Here is a 25,945-nt window from a genome sequence, read left to right as displayed (position 1 = left end):
TTGAGATTGTGTTGGCAGCTCTTGTCTGGAGGGGGGATGGGAGGATAGAGAGAGAGAGAAGCCGGCAAAATTGTCACGAAAGGAGAGACTGAAAGGGCTGACTCAAGAAGGGGAGAGCAAGTGGGAGTAGGGAGTGAGATGTATGTGAACTTATATGTGACAGACTGATTGGATTTGTAAACGTTCACTTGAAGCTTAATAAAAGTTAATGAAAAAAAAAAAAGCAAAACAAGAAGAGGAGGCAATCTCTCCCATGGAAGCCAGAATAATGCAAAGACTTGATAATTTTCAGACTATGGTGCTAAATATGTTTAAAGAAAGCAACAAGCACACAGAAAACAAGCTAACAGAGTTCAGGAAACAAATGGAGAAAGAAAATGAGAGACCTAAAAAATTGAAAACATAAAAACAAACAACAACAACAACAAAAGAGAACTATTGGAACTGAAGAATAATTAACATGTGAATTAGAAAAAGCAAGACAAACACTCAACAATAGAGTTGAACAGACAGATGATAGAATATGTGAACTAGAAGACAAAATAACTGAACTTATCAAGTCTCAAGAGAAAAGAATAAAGAAAAACAAACAAACCCAAAAGGAAATGTGGGGTTCAATTAAGAAATCTAACAGAAATGTTGGAATCCTAGAGCACCATGAAAACAATAAAGCCACAGAAATGACTTTCCAAGAGAAAGTTGGAGCGAATTTCTCAGACCTGAAAAGAGAACCACTCCTGCAAATACAAGATGCTACACGAACCTTAATCAGAAGAGACACAAAAAAATCAACTCTGTGACATATCCTAATAAAATTCTTGAAAACTAAAGACAAGGAAAGAATTAGGAAAGCAGCCAGAGAAAAATGCAATATAACAAGGGTCTTCCATAAAAATCAGTGCAGGTTTCCCCCCAGAAACTCTACAGATCAGAAGACAATGCTGAACCTAAACAGTTCCCAACCAAGTATTCTTTACCTAGGAAAGCTGTCATTCAAAAACGAGGGGGAAATGAAAACATTCTGAAACAAACAGAAGCTCTGGGAATTTGCCACACCAAATCAGCTTTGCAAGTATTACTCAAAGGAGTACTCCAAATAGAAAGGCAAGAGCATTAAGATATAAATACAAAGTTAATTTATTGAATATAGGTTGTATATTGAGATGAATGGAGATACACCAACAAAAATGGGGGTGGGATGAGCGTATCAGGAATATATTATGTTAAGGTTGTATGTTAACTGTTGTTCATATGTAAAATGTTGTAAGTTGTGTAATGTAACATATGTGAGAACCACTAAGAAATCACCAAGAAGCATTCAGAAGACAAAAAGATAACAAAAAGGCTCATCACAAGAAATCATGCAAATACAAAAAACAAAAAAAGCATAATAAAAAAACAAGATATGAAACACTCAAAAAACAAATAGCAAAATGAGTGAGGTACACACTTTGTTTTCAGTAATAACCTTAAATGTAAATGGTCTAAATGCCCCATGCAAAAAGGCAGAGAGTGGCAGAATGCAGAATGATCCATTCTTTTGCTGTCTACAAGAAACACAACTTAGACATAAGGGCACAAACAGACTGAAAATAAAAGGATGGAGAAAAAATTTCCATTCAACAAGTAAACAAAAAAAGTGTAGGGGTAGCCATATTGATATAAGATAAAATAGACTTTAAACCAAAATTTATTATAAGATATAAAGAAGGATATTACGTAATAATAAAAGGGTCAATGCAGCAAGAAGACATAACAACTATAAATACATATGCACCTGACAACAATACACCAAAATATATGAAACAAACACTGACCAATACGAAAGCAGAAATAGACAATGCCACAATAAGTGTAGGGGATTTCAACACACCATGTTCCATTATAGACAGAACACCTAAAAAGATGATCACTAAGGACACTGAGAACTTAAACCACAAGCCAACTGGACCTAATGGACATATACAGAACACTCCACCCAGCATAAGAACACTACAATCCTTCTTTAGCACATAGGGATTATTTTCCAGAATAGACCATATACTAGGATACAAAACAAGTCTCAACAATTTGAAAAAGATTAAAATCGTAACAAAGCATCTTCTCTGACCATAATAGTATGAAGCTAGAAATCAACAACAGGATAAATAAGGAAAAAAGAATAAATGCTTGGAAACTAAACAACAATAATAATTTTAAAAAAAAGTTGCTGTCAAGTCGATTCTGACTCATAGCAACCCTATAGGACAGGGTAGAACTGCCCCATACAGTTTCCAAGGAGCACCTGGTGGATTCAAACTGTGGACCTTTTGGTTAGCATCCAATCTCTTAAACACTGCGCCACCAGGGAACCAACTACATAACACACTACTAATAAAAAATTGGGTCATAGAAGAAATCAGAAGTGAAGCCAAAAAATTCCTAGAATGAAACAAAAATGAAAACACAGCCTATCAAAACCTTTGGGACATAGTAACAACAGTACTCTGAGGGAAATTTACAGCAATGAATGCCTACATTAAAAAAAGAAGATACAAATCATTAACTTAAACCGACAACTTGAACAAATAGAAAAGGAAGAGCAAAAGAAGCCAAAGGCTACCAGGAAAATAAATAAATAAATAAATAAAGATCAGGGCAGAATTTAAAGAATTAAAACCAGAAGTTGGTTCTTTGAAAGGATCAATAAAAGACAAACCACTGGCTAGACTGACAAAAGAAAAAAGCCAGAAGAGGCAAATAACCAAATTAAGAAATGAAATTGATGACATTACTATGGATCCAACAGAGATAAAGATCAAAACTGAATACTATGAAAAACTGTACTCCAACAAATTTGAAAACCTGATGAAATGAACAAATTTCTAGAAACACACTACCTACCCAAACTAACACAAACAGAGGTAAAAAATTTAGAGTCCCATTACAAAAGAAGAGAAAGATATCATCAAAAAAATGCCAAAAACAAAAAGCAAAAAAACCAGGACCAGAGAGCTACACTGGAGAGTTCTACCAAGCATTCACAAAAGAGTTGACACCAATCCTACTCCATCTCTTCAAAAACACAGAAGAGGAAGGAACACTACTGAACTCTTTCTATGAAGCCAGCATAACCCTGATACCCAAACCAGGAAAATATACAACAAAAAAAGAAAATTACAGACCAATACCCTCTATGAACACAGCTGCAAAATTTTTCAACAAATTTCCAGCCAACGGACTTCAGCAACATATCAAAAAGATTATACATCATGATCAACTGGGATTCATACCAGGATTACAAGGGTGGTTCAAAATTAGAAAATCAATGTATAAAGGAAAAGGACCATATGATCATTATCAACTGATGCAGAAAAGGCATTCAATAAAATCTAACAGGCTTTCCTGTTAAAAAACTCTCAGCAAAATAGGAATAGAAGGGAAACTTCTCAACATAATTAAGGGCATACATGCAAAACCACAGCAAATTCATACTCAACGGAGAAAGGCTGAGACCATTTCCTTCGAGAATGGGAATGAGACAAGGATGCCCATTGTGGCCACTCTTACTCAACACTGTACTTGAAGTCCTAGATAGAGCAATAAGACAAGAAAGAGAAATAAAATGTATCTGAATTGGAAAGGAAGAAGTAAAACTATCTCTGTGAAAAAGAAGAAAAGGCCCTCAATCTGATGGACTGACGCAGAGGCTGCAGCAATGGGCTCAAACATAGCAACGGTTGTAAGGATAGCACAGGACCCAGCACTGTTTCGTTCTGTTGTACAAAGGGTCACTGAGTCAGAACTGACTCGATGGCACCTAACAATGGCATGAATATATTGAACATATAAATTATTTATGGCCACAACTTCGAGTGTCCTTATGACATACAAATCAGCTTTTTCTTTTGTTTCTACTTCTAACAATGAGGGCTGTAATAAAGGTTTTTATTTAAGAAAGCTACGAAGAAGAAGAGATAAATTTTACAAAAGTCGTAAGGTTCCTGGATAAGATGCGATTCACAACAAAATTTTTAAAAAATTACCTTCTCATGGGTTGAGTTTTGAGATCCTTTAAGTATACACAGCCAACTATTTGATGACCACGGGCCTCGCCAAAAGCTAAAAGTAATCAATGAAAAATTAATAATATAAATCAAATAAAATTAACAAGATAAATTATGTGACAAGATCCATGACTTGATTTCTTTAACCAATTAACAGGTTATGTAATAAAATGATCTTATGGCAGCGGAGATGAGACCCTAAAAATTTACAGAGAAATATTTAATATAAAAATTATTATTTTAATTTTTAAATTTTTTCTCTACTTAAATTTTTTTAATAAAATTTTTTCTATATTTAAAATATATTTCTCCATTTAAAAAAAGTATGAGTAATTGCTATATAAAGTCTAGTTAAGATGTGCTAAGTGGAAAAAGTGCTGATAAAAAAGCAAAATATCTTAGAATCAAAAAGAAAAAAGCAATATTGTCCATTCTGCTCCATATTAATTTAGCACTAGATAGTGTCATAATATTGGACTCTGATATTAGTTGAACTTTATAAAAAATACTATAGAAAATACCTTGAATTGCTGTATCTGGATCCCAGCCTTCAACGTCAATGAGGTACCTGAAGAAAAATGTCATTTTAATTTTACAGGATAGGTAAGAGGTAATTTTTTAATTTTCTTCTCAAGAAGGCAGACTTGAAAATACAGCACGCATGTCATTCTTACCTACATATAAGGTACCCTGTTCTGTTAATTCCATTAGTACAATGAACTCCGATGAGTTTATCTATAAAATGTAAAAAAAAATTAAAAAGTATGAAAAAAAATATGTCAATGAGAATAGTACAATAAAAGAACACATTTTATACACAATTTATAGCATAATAATTTAACAAAGCTACCACTGGTAGAACTGTTAGTCATAAATTTTAAATCTGCTATGTTAAAGGAGGAGCCCTGGTGGTGCAGTAGTTAAAAGCTCAGCTGCTAGCCAAAAGATCCACGGTTCAAATCCACCAGCTGCTTCTTAGAAATGCTACGGGGCAGTTCTACTCTGTTCTATAGGGTCGTTATTAGTCAGAATTCACAAGACGGCAAGGGGTTTGGTTTTTCTTTTGTTTTGGTTATGTTAAAGGGACACTATTAAAGAATCAGGAAAGACCCAGACTTTCCTTATTGATCTTGCAGTAGTAAAGGTGAATTTTTAAAGTGAGTCAAATGAAAGACAAAGTTGATATTATGTTCATGAACAACATGCCTCAAACATTATTCACATTTTATTATAACTGCATTTACATTCCATAAAATGTATTAATAATACTGGTTGCTAAGAATCTCAATGACACCGCTCCTCCTTTGAGACACATTATCTAATCTCACAATTAAAGAATTAAAAACATGAGCAATCTACTAACCTTTGTGATAGGCCAGAAGTGATCTGTCTTCAAGAGTTTCCCTATCCGTGAAGGTAAAATTTGAATACTTCCTAAGACAAGACTGGTTTGGAAAGAAAAACTTTTCTGAGAAAAGTTTTCAATAAGACTGATGCTCGAGACCTTTTTTCTTCACTTGTAGATAATGTACATTCACCTGTTCTGCCCTCCCAATCCCCTGAGCTCCTTCTCAAAATAATTTACTTGTTACCTCTCTATGAGAAATCACTTATGAAAATTTATAAAACACTTGCTTAGTGTCTGCTAGGAAGCTGTTTCCAACTGATAGCCAAAATAAAAAAAACCCACTGCCGTCGAGTCAATTCCAACTCATAGTGACCCTACAGGACAGAGTAGAGCTGCCCCATATGGTTTCCAAGGAGCACCTGGTGGATATGAACTGCTAATCTTTCAGTTAGCAGCCGTAGCTCTTAACCACTACACCACCAGGGTTTCAACTCATACGAAGTTAAAATCCACATTTTCAGGTTTTTTAATTACTTTCAAATACTATAAATGTTTATGTGAATACGTTTAGAATGGCTTTATAACAAGATATGTTAAACGCTTGTACTGATTTCCTGTTTTGTAGTTTGAATAGAATGGAATTTATTTTTGTAAACAGAACTAATGTGTGGTCTTTTTGTATGTAGAAGATTACTACCAGACTGAGAAACCTTTTTTTTCAAAAAAAAAAAAAAAAAATTTTTTTTTTATTCACATACTTTCCTACCAAATATCTATGATTTTATATATAGAAAAATGAGGGGAATATTTTTTTAAATAATTTTTATTGTGCTTTAAGTGAAAGTTTACAAATCAAGTCAGTCTGTCACATATAAACTTATACACACCTTACGCCATACTCCCACTTACTCTCCCCCTAATGAGTCAGCCCGCTTCCTCCTTCCAGTCTCTCCTTTCGTGACGATTTTGCCAGTTTCTAACCCTCTCTACCCTCCTATCTCCCCTCTAGACAGGAGATGCCAACACAGTCTCAAGTGTCCACCTGATACAAGTAGCTCACTCTTCGTCAGCATCTCTCTCCCACCCATTGTCCAGTCCCTTCCATGTCTGATGAGTTGTCTTCGGGAATGGTTCCTGTCCTGGGCCAACAGAAGATTTGGGGACCATGACCGCTGGGATTCCTCTAGTCTCAGTCAGACCATTAAGTCTGGTCTTTTTATGAGAATTTGGGTTCTGCATCCCACTGTTCTCCTGCTCCCTCAGGGGTTCTCTGTTGTGCTCCCTGTCAGGGCAGTCATGGGTTGTGGCCGGGCACCATCTAGTTCTTCTGGTCTCAGGATGATGTAAGTCTCTGGTTCATGTGGCCCTTTCTGTCTCTTGGGCTCATTGTTATCGTGTGACCTTAGTGTTCTTCATTCTCCTTTGATCCAGGTGGGCTGAGACCAATTGATGCATCTTAGATGGCCGCTTGTTAGCATTTAAGACCCCAGACGCTGCATTTCGAAGTGGGATGCAGAATGTTTTCATAATAGAATTATTTTGCCAATTGACTTAGAAGTCAAGGGGAATATTTTTATCTGAACGATAATATCTGAGATAATTCCATTTGAATCAAGTTGGTACCTCAAGTTCAGAGCTTAGTAGGGCAAGACAGACAAGAAAACAAAGCATTATTGTAAGTCTATATAATAAATGCACACAGAGGTGCGATGAGAGTATATAAAAGAGATCCCTTAATTTTAAACTGGAAGAGAAAAGATTTCAGAGGGAAGGTTTCTAAGAAATAACATTCAGATAATCTTGAAAAATGAGATGGAGTTCACCAGGTAAACAAGATGGGAAAAACATTTCAACAAGATAATGTTGTTGTTTGGTGCCATTGAGTTGGTTCTGACTCATACCAACCCTGTGTACAACAGAACGAAATACTACACGATCCTGCACCATCCTCACAATCGTTGCTAAGCAGATAATTTCAGTGTAAATTCAAAGACTATATCTAGCACATGCCTGGGAAACAGACAGGATACGAGGCTTTTAGAAAGGTTGTCAAGAGCCAGGTCACAAATAATCTTACATGTCACTCTAAGGAATTTGGCAATTATAGGATAGGATGCCATTGAAGGATTTTAAGCAAAGGAATAACTTGATCAGGTTTCTACTTCAGAAAGACAGTAGTATTGTGGTAGTATGGAGATGTGTGGGGAAGAGGGAGCCACCATAATCTATTTAGGAGGCTGGAGAGGATGAAAGCATCAGCTAAGGCAGTGGCTGCAGGAATGAAGAGGACAGGACAGACTGGATAAATAGTAAAAGAGAAAAGACTCAGTGACTATTTAGTAGGTAAAAGACAAAAGACTGAACTGATTATACATGGATGGTGATGGTGAATGAAACTGATGATGCTATTCAAGATTCTGGAAGAGGACAGTGATACCACTACGTGAAACATGAAATTGAAGACAAGCAGATTTGGGGAAGTAGAAGGCAAGAACGGGACTGGGAGAAGGCAAGAAAAGGAAGATTAAGAGTTCAGCTTTTGACAGGTTCAGTTTATCAATGCCAAACGAACCCCTCGATGGAAACACTAGGCAATGTCTAGAAACACTAACATGCAGCTCAAGAGAAAGGTTCTGGGCTAAAAGATACAAATTTGGGAGGCTAAAGGTGATTAGTTGAAGCCACAGGAAAAGATGAGACAAGTGTACAGAGTGAAAAGAGGACAGAATCTTAAGAAACAGCAACCATCAAAGCAAAATTGAACAGAAAAAAACAGTGAAGAAAAGTGAAAAACATTTAAACAGGTAGAAGAAAAATGAGGAAAATAATATAGAAGCCAAGAGAGGAAAATTTTAAGCAAGGAATGAACGAGAGCAGTCAAGCTTGCAGAGAAGTCAAGCAAGATAGGGATGGAAAACTGTCCTTAGAATTTGGCAATCAGAAGGTGATAGAAGTAAGATTATAAGTGATGAGTAAGAATCCTAATGGTGAATGCTGCTGTTGTTAAATGCTGTCGAGTTGGTTCTAAGCCACAGTGACCCTATGCACCATTCTCATAATCTTTGCTATGTTTGAGTTCATGGTTGCAGCCACTGTGTCAATTAATCTGTCTCTCTGAGAGAGTCTTCCTCTTTTTCACTGACCCTCTACTTTACCACCCCCACGTGTCTGTCAGTTTGTCGTACTGTGGGGGCTTGTGTGTTGCTGTGATGCTGGAAGCTATGTCACCAGTATTCAGATACCAGCAGGGTCACCCATGAAGGACAGGTTTCAGCTGAGTCTCCAGACTAAGACAGACTAGGAAGAAGGACCCGGCAGTCTACTTCTGAAAAGCATTAGCCAGTGGAAAACTTATGAATAGCAGTGGAACACTGTCTGATATAGTGCTGGAAGACGAGCCCCCCAGGTTGGAAGGCACTCAAAAGACAGCTGGGGAAGAGCTGCCTCCTCAAAGTAGAGTCGACCTTAATGACAAGGATGGAGTAGAGCTTTCGAGACCTTCATTTGCTGATGTGGCACGACTCAAAATGACAAGAAACAGCTGCAAACATCCATTAATAATCGGAGCCTGGAATGTACGAAGCATGAATCTAGGAAAATTGGAAATCGTGCAAAATGAAATGGAATGCATAAAAATCGATATCCTAGGCATTAGTGAGCTGAAACGGACTGGTATTGGCCATTTTGAATCGGACAATCATATAGTCTACTATGCTCGAAATGATAACTCGAAGAGGAATGATGTTGCATTCATGGTCGAAAAGAATGTTTCAAGATCTATCCTTAAGTACAACGCTGTCAGTAATAGGATAATATCCATATGCCTACAAAGAAGACCAGTTAATACGACTATTATTCAAGTTTATGAACCAACCGCTAGGGCCAAAGATGAAGAAATAGAAGATTTGTATCAGCTGCTGCAGTTTGAAATTGACCGAACATGCAATCAAGATGCATTGATAATTACTGGCGATTGGAATGCAAAAGTTGGAAACAAAGTAAAAGGATCAAGTAGTTGGAAAATATGGCCTTGGTGATAGAAACAATGCCGGAGATCGAATGATTGAATTTTGCAAGACCAAAGACTACTTCATTGCAAATATCTTCTTTCACCAGCATAAACGGCGACTATACACATGGACCTCGCCAGATGGAACACACAGAAATCAAATTGACTACATCTGTGCAAAGAGACGATGGAAAAGCTCAATATCATCAGTCAGAAAAAGGCCAGGGGCCGACTGTGGAAAAGACCATCCACCGCTCATATGCAAGTTCAAGCTGAAACTGAAGAACATCAGAGCAAGTCCACGAGAGCCAAAATAGGACCTTAAGTATATCCCACCTGAATTTAGAGACCATCTCAAGAATAGATTTGACGCATTGAACACTAGTGACCAAAGACCAGGCAAGTTGTGGAATGACATCAAGGACATCATCCATGAAGAAAGCAGGAGGTCACTGAAAAGACAGGAAAGAAAGAAAAGACCAAGGTGGATGTCAGAGGAGACTCTGAAACTTGCTCTTGAGCGTCGAGCAGCTAAAGCAAAAGGAAGAATTGATGAAGTAAAGGAACTGAACAGAAGATTTCAAAGGGCCTCTCGAGAAGACAAAATAAAGTATGATAATGACATGTGCAAAGAGCTGGAGATGGAAAACCAAAAGGGAAGAACACGCTCAGCGGTTCTCAAGCTGAAAGAACTGAAGAAAAAAATCAAGCCTTGAGTTGCAACAGCGAAGGATTCCGTGGGGGAAAATATTAAATGATGCAGGAAGCATCAAAAGAAGATGGAAGGAATACACAGAGTCATTATACCAAAAAGAATTAGTCGATATTCAACCATTTCAAGAGGTGGCATAGGATCAGGAACTGATGGTACTGAAGGAAGAAGTCCAAGCTGCTCTGAAGGCATTGGTGAAAAACAAGGCTCCAGGAATTGGTGGAATATCAATTGAGATGTTTCAACAAACAGATGCAGGGCTGGAGGTGCTCACTTGTCTATGCCAAGAAATACGGAAGACAGCTTCCTGACCAACTGATTGGAAGAGATCCATATTTATGCCTATTCCCAAGAAAGGTGATCCAACCGAATGTGGAAATTATAGAACAATATCATTAATATCACATGCAAACATAATTCTGCTGCAGATCATTCAAAAACAGCTGCAGCAGTATCCATCGACAGGGGACTGCCAGAAATTCAGGCCGCTTTCAGAAGAGGACGTGGAACCAGGGATATCATTGCTGATGTCAGATGGATCCTGGCTGAAAGCAGAGAATACCAGAAGGATGTTGACCTGTGTTTTACTGATTATTCAAAGGCATCTGACTCTGTGGATCATAACAAACTATGGATAACACTGTGAAGAATGGGAATTCCAGAGCACTTAATTGTGCTCATGAGGAACCTTTACATAGATCAAGAGGCAGCTGTTCGGACAGAACGAGGGGATACTGATTGGTTTAAAGTCAGGAAAGGTGTGCGTCAGGGTTGTATTCTTTCACCATACCTATTTAATTTGTATGCTGAACAAATAATATGAGAAGCTGGACTATATGAAGAAGAATGGGGCATCAGGATTGGAGGAAGACTCATTAACAACCTGCATTATGCAGATGACACAAGCTTGCTTCCTGGAACTGAAGAGGACTTGAAGCACTTACTAATGAAGATCAAAGACCACATCCTTCAGCATGGATTACACCTTAACATAAAGAAAACAAAAATCCTCACAACTGGACCAATGAGCGGCATCACGATAAATGGAGAAAAGATTGTAGTTGTCAAGGATTTCATTTTACTTGGACCCACAATCAACAGCCATGGAAGCAGCAGTCAAGAAATCAAAAGACGCATTGCATTGGGCAAATCTGCTGCAAAGGACCTCTTCAAAGTGTTGAAGAGCAAAGACGTCACGCTGAAGACTATGGTGCACCTGACCCAAGCCACGGTATTTTCAATCCCATCATACGCATGTGAAAGCGGACAATGAATAAGGAAGACCAAAGAAGAGTTGATGCCTTTGAATTGTGGTGTTGGCGAAGAATATTGAATATACCACGGACTGCCAAAACAATAAACAAATCTGTCTTAGAACAAGTACAACCAGAATGCTCCTTAGAGGCAAGGATGGCGAGACTGCGTCTTACATACTTTGGACATGTTGCCAGGAGGGATCAGTCCCTGGAGAAGGACATCATGCTTGGCCGAGTACAGGGTCAGTGGAAAAGAGGAAGACCCTCAACGAGGTGGATTGACACAGTGGCTGCAACAATGAGATCAAGCATGACAACGATTGTAAGGATCGCACAGGACCGGCAGTGCTTCGTTCTGTTGTGCATGGGGTCGCTATGTGTCAGAACCGACTCAACGGCATCTAACAACAACAACAACTACTTTACCAAACATGAAGTCCTTCTCCAGGGACTGATCCCTCCTGATAACATGTCCAAAGTACCTGAGATAGTCTCACCATCCTTGCTTTGAAGGAGCATTCTGGCTGTACTTCCAAGGCAGATTCATTCATTCTTTTGACAGTCCATAGTATATTCAATACTCTTCGCCAACAACATAATTCAAAGGTGTCAATTCTTTTTCGGCCTTCCTTATTCATTCTACAGCTTTCACAAGCATATGAGACGACTGAATATACCATGGTCAGGTGTACCTTAGTGCTTAAAGTGACATCTTTGCTTTTTAACACTTTAAAGAGGTCTTTTGCAGATTTTCCCCAAACAATGCATCCTTTGATTTCTTGACTGCTGCTTCCATGGGTGTTGACTGTGGATTACGTAAAATGAAATCCTTGACAATGTCAATCTTTTCTCTGTTTATCACAATTCAAAGGCGTCAATTCTTCTTCGGTCTTCCTTATCCCTTGTTCAGCTTTCACATGCATATGATGGGATTGAAAATACCATGGCTTGGGTCAGGTGCACCTTAGTCTTCAAGGTGACATCTTTGCTCTTCAACACTTTAAAGAGGTCCTTTGCAGCAGATTTACCCAATGCAATGCGTCTTTTGATTTCTTAACTGCTGCTTCCGTGGCTGTTGATTGTGGATCTAAGTAAAATGAAATTCTTGACAACTTCAGTCTTATCTCTGTTTATCACGATGTTGCTCACTGGTCCAGTTGTGAGGATTTTTGTTTTCTTTTTGTTGAGGTGTAATCCATACTGAAGGCTGTAATCTTTACTCTTCATCAGTAAGTGCTTCAAGTCCTCTTCATTTTCAGCAAGCAAGGTTGTGTCACCTGCATGACACAGGTTATGGTGAACAGGAACAGAGAAAATAGAAACAAAGCATGGAGACAACTCTTCTGAAAGCATGACCAGGAAAGGAAGGAAAAAGAGTCAAGGAAATAGACAGGGTTGCAAATAGAGAAGAGGATATTGTTTTAAGAGACAGGCGAGACCGTGTAAGTTTATATGTTTATGCTATAAAGAGGTAAGGAAAAATGAAAAACATCCTAGAGAAGGCAGAGGTAGAGTGTTGGTCTGCTTTTCTCAGGAAAATAGCGGGAAGGCAGAAGACATGAATACAGATAACAGTAAGTGAGACAGGGATCTCATACCTGATGTCTTCTATTTTCAGTGAAAACTAGGAAGTTATGTTACTGCTGAGAGAATGGGAGATCAGCCTGGTGTACCGGCTTCAGAATAGTGAAGATTTGAAATTGTCAGAGTTGGAAGCAAAAGAGTGAGCAGTGCAGGATTAGGATACAACTGCTAAGCAGCATTGAGAACTTTAAATCAGCAGCTCCAGTCCACACTGTGGTGGTATTTTCTCTTAGGGTAAAGTAAAGAGGCTGTTGGATTAAGCCAGAGTTGAGTATTTTCATTGGACCTTAGAGAGTATTTCTTAAAGATCTATTGATGACTAACTTTTGGAGTAGGGATAATAAAAGGGATTCATATTTTTTCAGCCTAAGTATGAATTTTTGTTCTCTTTGCAGATTTTTTTCCTCTCCTTTTTTTTAAAAAAAATAAGAACCTAAGGTTATATCAATGTTCTAAGTTTAGATTATTTTTTAATCCCCGAAGCATCACAAACTTTTTGTTATGACAAACCAAAAAGTAACTTTACACCCCTGAGCAGAACCCAGGTGGAACCATGTTGATTCATTAAACCTGTCTTGAAATAAGGACATGAGAAAACTGAGAGTATAGGCGGTGGTCAGAGAAATTTATACTAGAGCTACGCTGTCCTTAAGCAGCATCTATTAGTTCACTGAGATTAATCTTGGGTACATTCTAGTTTACTAGCTTTGAAGTTTAGTAGCTCTAATGACCCAGATAGAAGATGGAATTACCAAAGTGAAGACTCTGACATGGCCATATGACCTATAAGGCATTTTGGTTTATTATGAAGCCTCTACCAGAGATAAAAGTAAGTCACTGACCATTAAGTGCTGAGGATGCTGAATCTCACTTTATTGTTTTTGAAGCAACGTTTTAAAATTATGAAAGTTATTATATGTTCATTATAATAAAAAAAAACCTGAACCATAAATAAAACAAAAATCACAGATAATCAAATTCCTCTATTAACACTGTGATATACATTATTTTTGGGTATGTTTTGCAAGTGCTATTTCAAAACATAATTATGTGATGATGTTGTCACTTAAAAATATCTCATGAGCATTTTGCCAAGTTACTAAATATTCTTCTTTTGCCTGGTTTTGATGTCTGCCTAGTAGTTTATTATATGTATGTATACATCATTATTTAATTAGTTCCCTATTAATGATCATTTAGGTGCTTTCCAATTTTTTCATGCTACAAACACATCGGTGGTGGTGGTGTTAATAGTTGCTGTCAACTTAGCTCCTGACTTATGGCAACCCCATGTGTTATAGAGTAGAACTTCTCCATAAGGTTTTCTTGGCTGTAATCTTTATAGAAGCAGATCACCAGGCCTTTCTTCCATGGAGCTGCTGAATGAATTTGAACTGCCAACCTTTAGGTTAGCAGCAGCTGATCGAAAACCACTTGCACCACCAGATTCCTTACACAACAATGGACATCCTTGTAAATACATATTTACCTTTAACTCTCTTTATTTAGGAAAGATCCCCCAAAATAGATCCATGGGGTTAAAAGGTTTGTATAAGTTCTTAAACTTTTTAATTTATTTTCTATGTGAAGCTAACCACATGCCAAAAAGACTAAGCTGTACCTTACTTTATGCTACATATACTTTCAAGAAAATTTTATTTCTAAATCAATTTTAAAATACTGTTATATTTTTTATGTTTTGAGAGTTTCAGCATTTAAAGAATGCTGTAGAAAATTAATTTGTAGAGTAAGTAATCACCCCTCAATTTACCTTTTCTGTATGGTTTGTTTTCCCCAAATCAAGTTTTTTTAAACTGAGGGATATACTCATATTGAAATCTAAGAAGAAATCTTTGATAATGTCCTTTTAACTAGAAGCTTTCAAGCGTAGTATGTGTGTAACATCATGTTTAAGTGGCCTACAATGACTTCTACTAAAATAATCTTTATCAGTTAAGGAAAAAAGTTTGTTATGTTAAATATTAATTACCATTTTCTGCATTTTCCCAGAGGAACTTTCTAACCCACTTTTTGAACTGCAGAATAGTAGCATTATCAGGGACTTCAAGTCCAACAGTGTAAAGTTTTTTATAATGAATACTTTTAGGTAAATCCTAGAAACAAAGGAAAATACAATGCAACAATTTTAAGTTATTAAAAGGAAATTCTTCAACTCAATAATAAAATTCAGTATTTGAAAAACAGGATAAAATGATTATACTAAAGCCATATTTTAGATTAATTTATAGAACTCTTTTGCAGTCTACATAAACCAAAACAACCAAACCAAATCATTGCCGTCGAGTCAATTCCGACTCTTAGTGGCCCTACAGAACACAGTAGAACTACCCCATAGAGTTCCCAAGAAGCACCTGGTGGATCTGAACTGCCAACCTTCTGGTTAGCAGCTGTAGCATTTAACCACTACATCATCAGGGTTTCTGTCAGTCTACATAAAAGAGGCCATAAAATAAGCCCAATTCCTAGTGGGCAGTGACAGTCGTGAGTTAAGAATTCAAGTGATTAAGCAGACATAAGATCGACCTAATATACAGGCTTTTATATATATATATATAAAATTATAAATATATAATATATATATTTATATATATTACATATACAGCTCCACAGTTGCTGTTAGGATTCTGCATGTCAGCTTAGGCTAGTTTAGTAAGCCTGTTTTAAAGTGGTTACATGTTTCTCTGACTGTCCCTAAAGTTTGCAAGAGAGTCTAAAGTGGAAAATCTAAAATTAAAAATCAGACTGGACTAATGCTATCATTTCAGTAAAATAAATTAACATTCAATTAAAAAATGCTAAGGTTGGTGATGAGTGTAGATGCATGAGATTAGATCCACAGAGCATATAATTGTAAAAGTAAAGCTTCAGACCCTTTAGCAGTTAGATGCAGAATAAAACAATTGATTATATGTTCAATAGTTCAGTAATAGTTCAGTAGTAGCTGTAAATACCAGAGCTTGAAAGGCAGGCAGGTTTTTCAACACGATGGAGATAAAAAATGCCAACTTCATGAACAGTTTGATGCACAGAATCCAGAGTAAGCACTGCATGTTCATGGACACTGAAGAGATCTACCTGACTACAGGCGATGGTATACTGTACAGCAGAGAGTAGCTGGATAAGAAGGGGTCAGGTTAAACTGGGCCTTGAAAGACAAAGAGAGGAGTTCAGATGTGATACATTAAAAGGGGGATAGGACAGAGATAAAGGACAGGAACTGAAATTTGCATAAGATTATATTCAAGGACAACTAGTCAAAGAAGAAGGAAAAAGATCACTGCTGAATAACCAAGTGAAGGGCCTGAACAATTTGAGGCACGTTTCATAAACAAAAATGTATACACGTTAGTGCTTGCTTTGATGTAGGTGTCAGAAAGACTGAGGAATCAAGGGATTTGAACATGACTGACAGACTGAATGGGGGTGCTTTCAACAGAAACAAGGAAGTTGGAGAGACTGGTAATTATTTTGGGGAAGGAGTGGAGCAGAAGTAAAAAAAAAAAAAAAAAAAGGATGGTTTGTTTAGTTTTATGTATGTTGAAATATGAGATGGCATCTAGGCATCCAAGACAAAATGTCACCTAGTCAGAGCAGTGACACCAGATGACATCTTTGATGACACCAATCTAATCGAACAGCAAAGTCAAAGAGTTGTTTACCTCTTGAGCAAGGTTTTAAAACTCTTGCTCTGCAAAGTCCTACTGCCCCCAAGATTGGGGGTGCAGAGGAGAGGAAAGAAGAATGATGAAAAGCTGGGCCTGGATTCTCAATCCCCTGCTTCAAACATTACAACCCTCCATTAATCTGCTTTTTAAGCTAGGTTTCAGTGCAAGATTTAATGGAAAGGATTTTGCTGATAAAGAAAGCTCAAAACCACTATTCTACAGTAATACCAATCTCAAAACCTTTCTTCACCTTTTTCTCTTTTGCTTTCTTTTCCATCATACCGCTCTTTCCCTCCTTTTGTTTCCCTGCCCTCTTTTTGCTTTTTCTATTTCCATTTACATTTTTTCATTCTAATTGTTTTTCTCTCCTAAAAAAAAAAAACAAAACTGTTTTTTCTCCCTGCACAATCCATGATTTTTAGAAAATGACACTGTATGATTATGTGAAGGACTAAGAATATTGCCAAGAGAACAGGAGAACAGTGGGATGCAGACCCCAAATTCTCATAAAAAGACCCCAGTGGTCATGGTCCCCAGACCTTCTGTTGGCCTGGACAGGAACCATTCCTGAAGCCAACTCAGCAGACATGGATTGGACTGGACAATGGGTTGGAGAGAGATGCTGATGAGGAGTGAGCTTCTTGGATCAGGTGGACACTTGAGACTATGCTGGCATCTCCTGCCTGGAGGGCAAAATGGTCGTGAAAAGAGAGACTGGAAGGTGGGAGTGGGCTGACTCATTAGGGGGAGAGTAATTGGGAGTATACAGTGAGGTGTATGTAAGTTTACATGTGAGAGGCTGACTTGATTTGTAAACTTTCACTTAAAGCACAATAAAAATTATTAAAAAAAAAAAGAATACTCCCAAGAGAGTACACATGAGGAATTCTGAAATTTATATTAAAATAACCAAGAGAACACAATTGTCTTTTGGTATCGGGGGGAACTGGTTCCAGGACCGCTGCAGATACCAAAATCTGAGGATGCTCAAGTCCCTTATGTAAATGGCCTAGTATTTGTATATAATCTACACATATCCTCCCATATACTTTAAATCATCTCTAGAGTACCTATAATACCTAACACAATGTGAATGCTATGTAAATAGTTGTTACACTGTATTGTTTACAGAATAACGGCAAGAAAAAAGTCTGTATGTGTTCACTGCACACACCACCATCATAGGCCTAACTACACAGTACATGTTAGCTAACAACGTAACTTTTTTTTTTCCCGAATATTTTCGATCCGAGGTTGAATCCAAGGATGCAGAACCTGTGGATATAGAGGGCCAACTGTATCTCAATTAACTTTCCAAGTGATGTATTAAAAAATCTTTTCTATTTAAAGGCCTACAAATGATAACAAAACACATTTGCAATTTTACCTTAACTTTCTAATATCTTGTGGTGTATGTTAAATCAATAATTAATCCAAGTTCCACATTTTCTGCTTTTATTGCACTAATCAAGTCTTTTGGTGTAAATTTCTGGGTTGGAGTAAGTCTCTGATTAACAGCCTATAATGAAAAATGAATAAGAAGGTTACAAAATACAGATAAAATATAAACACTTAACATAAAATAAGAAAAAGTACCACAAGAAGGTAAGAAGAATCAGTGAAAAATTTCATAGTTGTACAAATACTGACACAGCTTTTCACTAATTAGAACTGTGTGAGGAGTCTAAACATATTTATATCCCTGGCCTCAGTAACTTTACATCTAGCAAATTGTCCTGAAGGGACTGATTATCAGCTATGTGGGGGCAAAAAGAATTTGAGCACAAGAATATTCATGCACCATTATTTTTAATAGTTGTTGTTCTTAGGTGCCATTGAGTCAATTCCAACTCACAGCAACCCCCTGCGACAGGGTACAACTGCCCTGTAGGGTTTTCTTGGCTGTAAAATTTATAGAAGCAGATCACCAGGTCTTTCTCCCGCAGAGCTGCTGGTTGGCTCCCACTGCCAACCTTTTGGTTAAAGGCTGGGTGCTTAACTGCTGTGCAAGCAGGGCTCCATTATTATAGTAAAAACATAAAAATGACATACAACCACTAAAAATCATGTTTTTAAAGACTAATCATACAAAAAATGTTTAAAATATAAAATTAAATGAAGATCAGGCTATAAAACTTTTAAATACAGTATGATCCCCCAAAAATGCTTTTGAGAAAATATACAACAATATTAACAGTGGAAGTTAAGTTGTATTTTCTTGTGTACTCTTACTTTTCTACAGTTGCCATTTTTCTCTAGAATAATCATTTACTATCGATTTTAAAATAATGAAGTTTGTCATTCCTGGGTGTTATGTGCTCTAAATTCAAATTCATCTAAAAAATTAATTTCAAAATTTGCCACCTGTAATATAGTAATAATATAATATGATAATACAGTAACATAATATAAAATAATAACATAATAATCATTAAGAGTCAGAATCGACTCGACAGGACTGGGTTTTTTTGTAAGCTACACTGATCACCACTTGTCTATTAGTTTGTCATACTATGGTGGCTTTCGTGTTGCTGTGATACTGGAAGCTATGCCACCAGTATTTCAAATATCAGCAGGGACACCCACAGTGGACAGGTTTCAGTAGAGCTCCTAGAGTAAGACAAACTAGGAAGAAGGTCAAAGGGCATCTAGAGAAGACAAAGTGAAGTATCATAATGAAATGTACAAAGACCTAAAGTTAGAATACCAAAACTGAAGAACATGCTCAGCATTTCTCAAGCTGAAAGAACTGAAGAAAATATTCAAGCCTCGAGTTGCAATATTGAGGGATTCTATGGGCAAAATACTGAACAATGCAGGAAGCATCAAAAGAAGACGTAAGGAATACGAAGAGTAACTGTACCAAAAAAGAACTGGTCGATGTTCAACCATTTCAGGAGGTAGCATGTGATCAAGAGCAAATGGTATTAAAAGAATAAGTCCATGCTGCACTGAAGCCTCCAGGAATTGACAGAATACCAACGGAGATGTTTCAACAAACACGTGCAGCGCTGGAAGCACTCACGTGTCTATGCCAAGGAATTTGGAAGACAGCTACTTAGGCAACCGACTGGAAGAGATCAATATTTGTGTCCATTCCAAAGAAGCGTAATGGGACAGAATGTAGAAATTACTGAACAATATCATTAATATCACACACAAGTAAAATTTTGCTGAAGATTATTCAAAACTGGTTGTAGCAGTACGTTGACAAGGAACTGTCAGAAATTCATGCTGGATTCAGAAGAATATGAAACGAGGGATATCATTGCTGATGTCAGATGGATTTTGGCTGGAAGTAGAGAATACTGTTTTTCTGACTGTGCAAAGGCATTTGACTGTGTGGATCATAACAAATTACGGATAACACTGCAAAAAACGGGAATTCCGGAATACTTAAAATGTGCTCATGGGGAACCTGTACATAGACCAAAAGGCAGTCATTCAAATAGAGCATGGTTGTATCCTTTTTACCATACTTATTCAATCTCTATGCTGAGCAAATAATATGCGAAGCTGAACTATATGAAGAAGAATGCAGCATCAGGATCAGAGTAAGACTCATTAACAACTTGGGATATGCAGATGACACAACCTTGCTTATGGAAAGCGAACTTGAAGCATTTACTGATAAAGATCAAACACCACAGCCTTCAGTATGGATTACACCTCAACATAACTAAAAAAAAAAAAATCCTCACGTGGACCAATAAGCAACATCATGATAAATATTTAATATTCTTCACCAACTCCATAATTCAAAGGCTTCAATTCTTCTTCAGTCTTCCTTACTAATTGTCCAGCTTTCACATGCATCTGAGAGGATTAAAAACACCATGGCTTCAGGCAGGCGCACCTTAGTCTTCAAAGTGACACCTTTGTATTTTAACACTTTAAAGAGGTCTTTTGCAGCAGATTTGCCCAACGCAATGTGCTGTCTGGTTTCTTGGCTGCTGCTTCCATGGGTATTGATTGCGGATCCAAGTAAAATGAAATCCTTGACAACCTCAGTCTTTTCTCCGTTTATCATGATGTTGCTTATTGGTCCAGCTGTGAGGATTTCTGTTTTCTTTATGTTGAGATGTAATCCATACTGAAGGCTGTAGGCTTTGATCTTCATCAGTAAGTGCTTCAAGTCTTCTTCACTTTCCATAACCAAGAACGACTTTTTCATTGCAAATACCTTTTTTCAACAACATAAACAGTGATTATACACACGGACCTCATCGGATGGAACACACAGGAATCAAACTGACTACATCTGTGGAAAAAGGTGGTGGAAAAGCTCAATACCATCAGTCAGAACAAGGCCAGGGGCCCACTGTGGAACAGACCATTGATTACTCATACTCAAGTTCAAGCTGAAGCTGAAGAAAATTAGAACAAGTCCCTGAGAGCCAAAGTATGACCTTGAGTGTATCTCACCTGAATTTAGAGACCATCTCAAGAATAGATTTGATGCATTTAACACTAATGACCAAAGAGAGATGAGTTGTGGAAGGACATCACACATGAAAAAAGGAAGAGGTTATTAAAAAAGACAAGAAATACAGAAAAGGCCAAAATGGATGTCTGAAACTTGCTCTTAAACATTGAATAGATACAGCAAACAGAAGAAATGATGAAGTAAAAGAGCTAAACAGAAGATTTCAAAGGCTGGCTCAAGAAGACAAAGGAAAGTATTATAATGACATGTGCAAAGACCTGGAGTTAGAAAACCAAAAGGGAAGAACACGCTTGGCATTTCTCAAACTGAAAGAACTGAAGAAAAAAAACATTCAAGCCTTGAGCTGCAATATTGAAGGATAAGCCACATAGGTAATTTATAAATTTTTCTAGTAGTTACATCAAAAAAGTAGAAATGAAACAGATGAAATTTTAATATTTTATTTAAATCAACACATCTAAAATATTACTTCAACACGAAATCAATAAAAATTGTTGAGAACTGTACATTCTTTTTTTGTTTTCCACTAAGTCTTCAACATATGGTGTGTATTTTACAAGTATCAAGGAAATACTACAAGGTTTAAAGTCAGCAAAGGTGTGCAATCAGGTTGTATCCTTTCACCATACCTATTCAATCTGTATGCTGAGTAAATAATCTGAAAAGCTGCACTATATGAAGAAGAATCAGCATCAGGATTGGAGGAAGACTCATTAACAACCTGCGTTATGCAGATGACACAACCTTGCTTGCTGAAAGTGAAGAGGAGTTGAAGCATCTACTGATGAAGATCGAAGATTATAACCTTCAGTATGGATTACATCGCAACATAAAGAAACAAAAATCCTCACAACTGGACCAATAAGCAACATCGTCATAAACAGAGAAGATACTAAAGTTGTCAAGGATTTCATTTTACTTGGATCCACAATCAACACCCATGGAAGCAGGAGTCAACAAATCAACAGACGCACTGCATTGAGCAAACCTGCTGCAAAAGACCTCTTTCAAGTATTGAGAAACAAAGATGTCAACTTGAAGACTAAGGTGCGTCTGACTGAAGCTGCCCTAGTGTTTTCAATTGCCTCATATGCACGTGAAAGCTGGACAATGAATAAGGAAGACTGAAGAATTGATGCCTTTGAATTGTGGCACTGGCGAAGAGTACTGAATGTACCACAGACTACCAAAAGAACGAACAAATCTGTCTTGGAAAAAATACCACCAGAAAGCTCCTTAGAAGGACAGTGAGATTACATTTCACATACTTTGGACATGTTATCAGGAGGGATCAGTCCCTTGAGAAAGATATCATGCTTGGTAAAGTAGAGCGTCAGTGAAAAACAGGAAGACCCTCAAAGAAACAGATTAACACAGTGACTGCCACAGTGGGCTCAAGCATAACAATGATTGTGAGGATAGCACAGGACCGGGCAGTGTTTCTTTCTGTTGTACATTGGGTCATTAGGAGTGGGAACTCGACAGCACCTAACAACAACAAATAACTAACATTTTACACTTACAACAATAAGGACTAGCCACAATTCAAGCATTCAATAGCCACAACTGGCTAGTGGGTACTATATTGACCACAGTGCAGTCTTAGAGGATTCCACATCTCTTCCAAACAGTCATATAGACTCTGGTTCTGAAACTACATCAAAGAGCTAATTAAATTATCTACATTAGCTACAGTTTGTTTTAGGATCTATGGGAAGACTTTCCCAAGGCTTTGTTGATCTTCAGAAAGTGCCTAGTTCAACTAATATTGATGAATTTTGTTCTTCCTGATTAGCAAAAATCAAACTTGTTCTAGTTACTTCCTTAACTTTCTATACTGGGACATTATTTCATTCTTAATTAAAAAAAAGTTTAAATATGTTTGATGTCTTGCAGCAGCTCTCCTTCCTCTCGTCTCCCTAAATTTCCAACAGGAGAGGCAGCTGTGATATTGTGGGAAGAACTCTGGACAGTTTTAAGAAGTTGGTACAAGTCTCAGTTCTGTTGCTACCTTGTTGTATGACCTTAGAGAAGTCAATAAATCCACATGGCCCCTGGCTTTATACAACTTCACAATAACGGGGACTTACTTGATCAGTGATTCTCAAACCCAGCTGTCCATCATAATCACCTGAAGAAATTAAGAAAAAACAAAAAGGATTCTAGACCTCACTCTGAGCTACTGAAACAGTTTGGGGGGTGGGAGGGGAGGAATGGAATAGAGAGGCAGGGTCTTGGAATCTTATTTTTAAACATACCTGGTGATTCAGAGGCAGTCAGAAAACGCAGTGTCAGACTAGCATTTGGAAACTCCAGTACTACACTAATTCACCCCTATATCCATTGTAGCTTTGAAAACATCTATATGTCCTAATCTGATGTTTTAAGGATGAATTAGCCAGAGATTATCGTATCCAACTTCTCATTGTTTGAGCCATTTAGAACAGGCATATAAATGAAGCTAGGTTTATTCTTACTCTCTCTGTATATTGGCCTCATTCTGCTTCCAAAGACTGCCTGATGATATGAAAATTAAATATAAGAAACTAGTGGCAAATAAATGTTGCTGCACATAAATGTATAAAGCAGATAATTCACTCAGGAATTATCAAGAGCTAAGTTTTTTTTTTTTTTTTTAAGTATGTACTACTTCAAAACATTCTCCAAGCCCTTCGTGCACCTTTCCTCTTTGTAATGTCTTCCTCCTTCCCAAATTAGCTGGAAATTTACTTTCCTCATAAAACAGAGTTAACCAAATCAGCTTATTTGCAATTTGAACTTCTTTATTCCAAAGAAAGAGAAAAAAGTCTATCTGCTCAAAGCTGATCAATCTCCCATTTCCCCCAAATGTCCACAGCTTACAGGGACATAGCAAAGTATAGTTCTATGACTATAAATCTGAATGTACATGAAGGTAGGTACCATTTATAAGAAGTTTAACAGTCTAATCCCAAAATAATCCCACAGTGATATAACCAGGATCACTAACCATGCTAAACAGGAATAGAAAAAAACTCAGAAATAAGTCAAAGTCTGGAATACTATTGCTATAGCTGACCCATCAGTGCCCTGCCCATTCCATTTTAGCACTCACTGTTGTAGGGCACTTTTCAGCATCCTCCTAAAAGCATCTGTGACTATCGAGGACTTCTGAACTATGTGCACAGGATAGGACGAAGGGATCTTAGTGTCCCCCCAAAAAGCCCTCAGTCAGACAGATGGGAGCCTGAGGATAAATATCCTAACTGCTTCACCCCTTGAGTGGGATAACTCTGAGGCATGTTCTACACTGTCTGAGTCCCCCTAGAGGGATTGTCCTTACCCAGTGATAACCTGAGATAACACATCCTTTATCAGTTTCCTTCCCTTTCCTGCTTCACTTCCCCATTCCCTCACTAGTGTCTCCTGAGATCACTTCCTTAATTAATAAACTACTTGAAATTAAGTCCTTCTTTCAGGGTCTGCTTCTGGGGGAACCCATATTAAGACCATTTATAAAAATCAGAGTCCAAAATCCAGGTAGTTTTATGACAGTTACAGGTAAAAAAAAACACACACTCTCCCGTAAGGAAAGTCATAGAATGCAAAATATTGGGATAACAACAAAGATCTTTGTGGTTAAGAGCAGAGGCTTAGAAGTCAGACCGACATGGGGTTGAGTCCCAGTTCTGTCATTATTAGCTATGTAATTTGGACCAATTACTTTCCTCTCTAAGCCTTAGCTTCATCATCTGTAAAACAGTATTTATGTTAAAGGACTGTTGTTAGGATTAAATGGGATAATACAAAAACTTTAACACAGGGCCCAGCACATATTAACCCAAGTTCATTATACTACTTCAGTACTACTGGTACTGAAGTTAGAGGTTCAAACCGTACTAAAGGCATTGGCGAAAAACAAGGCTCCAGGAACTGACAGAATACCAATTGAGATGTTTCAACAAATGGATGCAGCACTGGAAGGACTCACTCTACTAAACCAAGAAATTTGAAAGACAGCTATCTGGCCGACTGGCTGGAAGAGGTCCGTATTTGTACCCATTCCAAAGAAAGGAGATAAAACAGAATGTGGAGATTATCGAACAATGTCATTAATATCACATGCAAGTAAAACTTTGCTAAAGATCATTTAAAAGCTGTTATAGCAGTACATCGACAGGGAAACTACCAGAAAATTCAAGCTGGATTCAGAAGAGGATGTGGAATGAGAGACATCACTGCTGATGTCAGATGGATAATAGCTGAAAGTAGAGAACACCAGAAAGATGTTCATCTGTGTTTTACTGAGTATGGAAGGGCACTTGACTATGCGGATCATAACAAATTATGTATAACATTGCAAAGAATGGGAATTCCAGAACACTTAATTGTGCTCACGAGGAACCTGTACAGAGGCCAAGAGGCAGTCATTCGAACAGAACAAGGGGATACTGCATGGATTAAAATCAGGAAAGGTGTGCATTAAGGTTGTGGCCTTTCACCATACTTATTCAATCTGTATGCTGAGCAAATAATCCAAGAAACTGGACTGTATGAAGAAGAACAGGGCATCACGATTGGAGGAAGACTCATTAACAACCTGGGATATGCAGAAGACACAATCTTCTTGCTGAAAGCAGACGACTTGAAGCACTTATTGATGAGGATCAAAGACCACAACCTTCAGTATGGATTACACCTCAACAAAAACAAAACAAAAATCCTCACAATTGGACCAATAAGCAACATCATGATAAACAGAGAAAAGACTGAAGTTGTCAAGAATTTCATTTTACTTGGATTTACAATCAACATGAATGGAAGCAGCAGTGAAGAAATCAAATGACACATTGCATTGGGCAAATCTGCTGCAAATAT

The 25,945-nt window shown here is 37.4% G+C and overlaps 1 protein-coding gene across 2 annotated transcripts in view; it reads right to left on the bottom strand.

Annotated features, from left to right (window-relative positions):
- LOC111750363 (RNA/RNP complex-1-interacting phosphatase-like) overlaps positions 1 to 25,945 on the bottom strand; it is a 75,233-nt gene that overhangs the window by 24,043 nt on the left and 25,245 nt on the right. For both annotated transcript variants that reach the window (XM_064269542.1, XM_064269543.1), the window contains exons 3-6: positions 5,410 to 5,491; positions 4,721 to 4,781; positions 4,568 to 4,614; positions 4,026 to 4,101 (exon numbers count right to left, since the gene is read on the bottom strand). In XM_064269542.1, the coding sequence (XP_064125612.1) occupies positions 4,026 to 4,101; positions 4,568 to 4,614; positions 4,721 to 4,781; positions 5,410 to 5,491 (266 nt within the window). The remainder of the gene's footprint in view (positions 1 to 4,025; positions 4,102 to 4,567; positions 4,615 to 4,720; positions 4,782 to 5,409; positions 5,492 to 25,945) is intronic.

This window comes from Loxodonta africana, chromosome 16 (assembly GCF_030014295.1).
Source record: "Loxodonta africana isolate mLoxAfr1 chromosome 16, mLoxAfr1.hap2, whole genome shotgun sequence".
In the NCBI taxonomy this organism is placed as follows: domain Eukaryota; kingdom Metazoa; phylum Chordata; class Mammalia; order Proboscidea; family Elephantidae; genus Loxodonta; species Loxodonta africana.
Note: the sequence above shows the minus strand (reverse complement) of the source record. Positions and strands in the feature narration are given on the sequence as shown.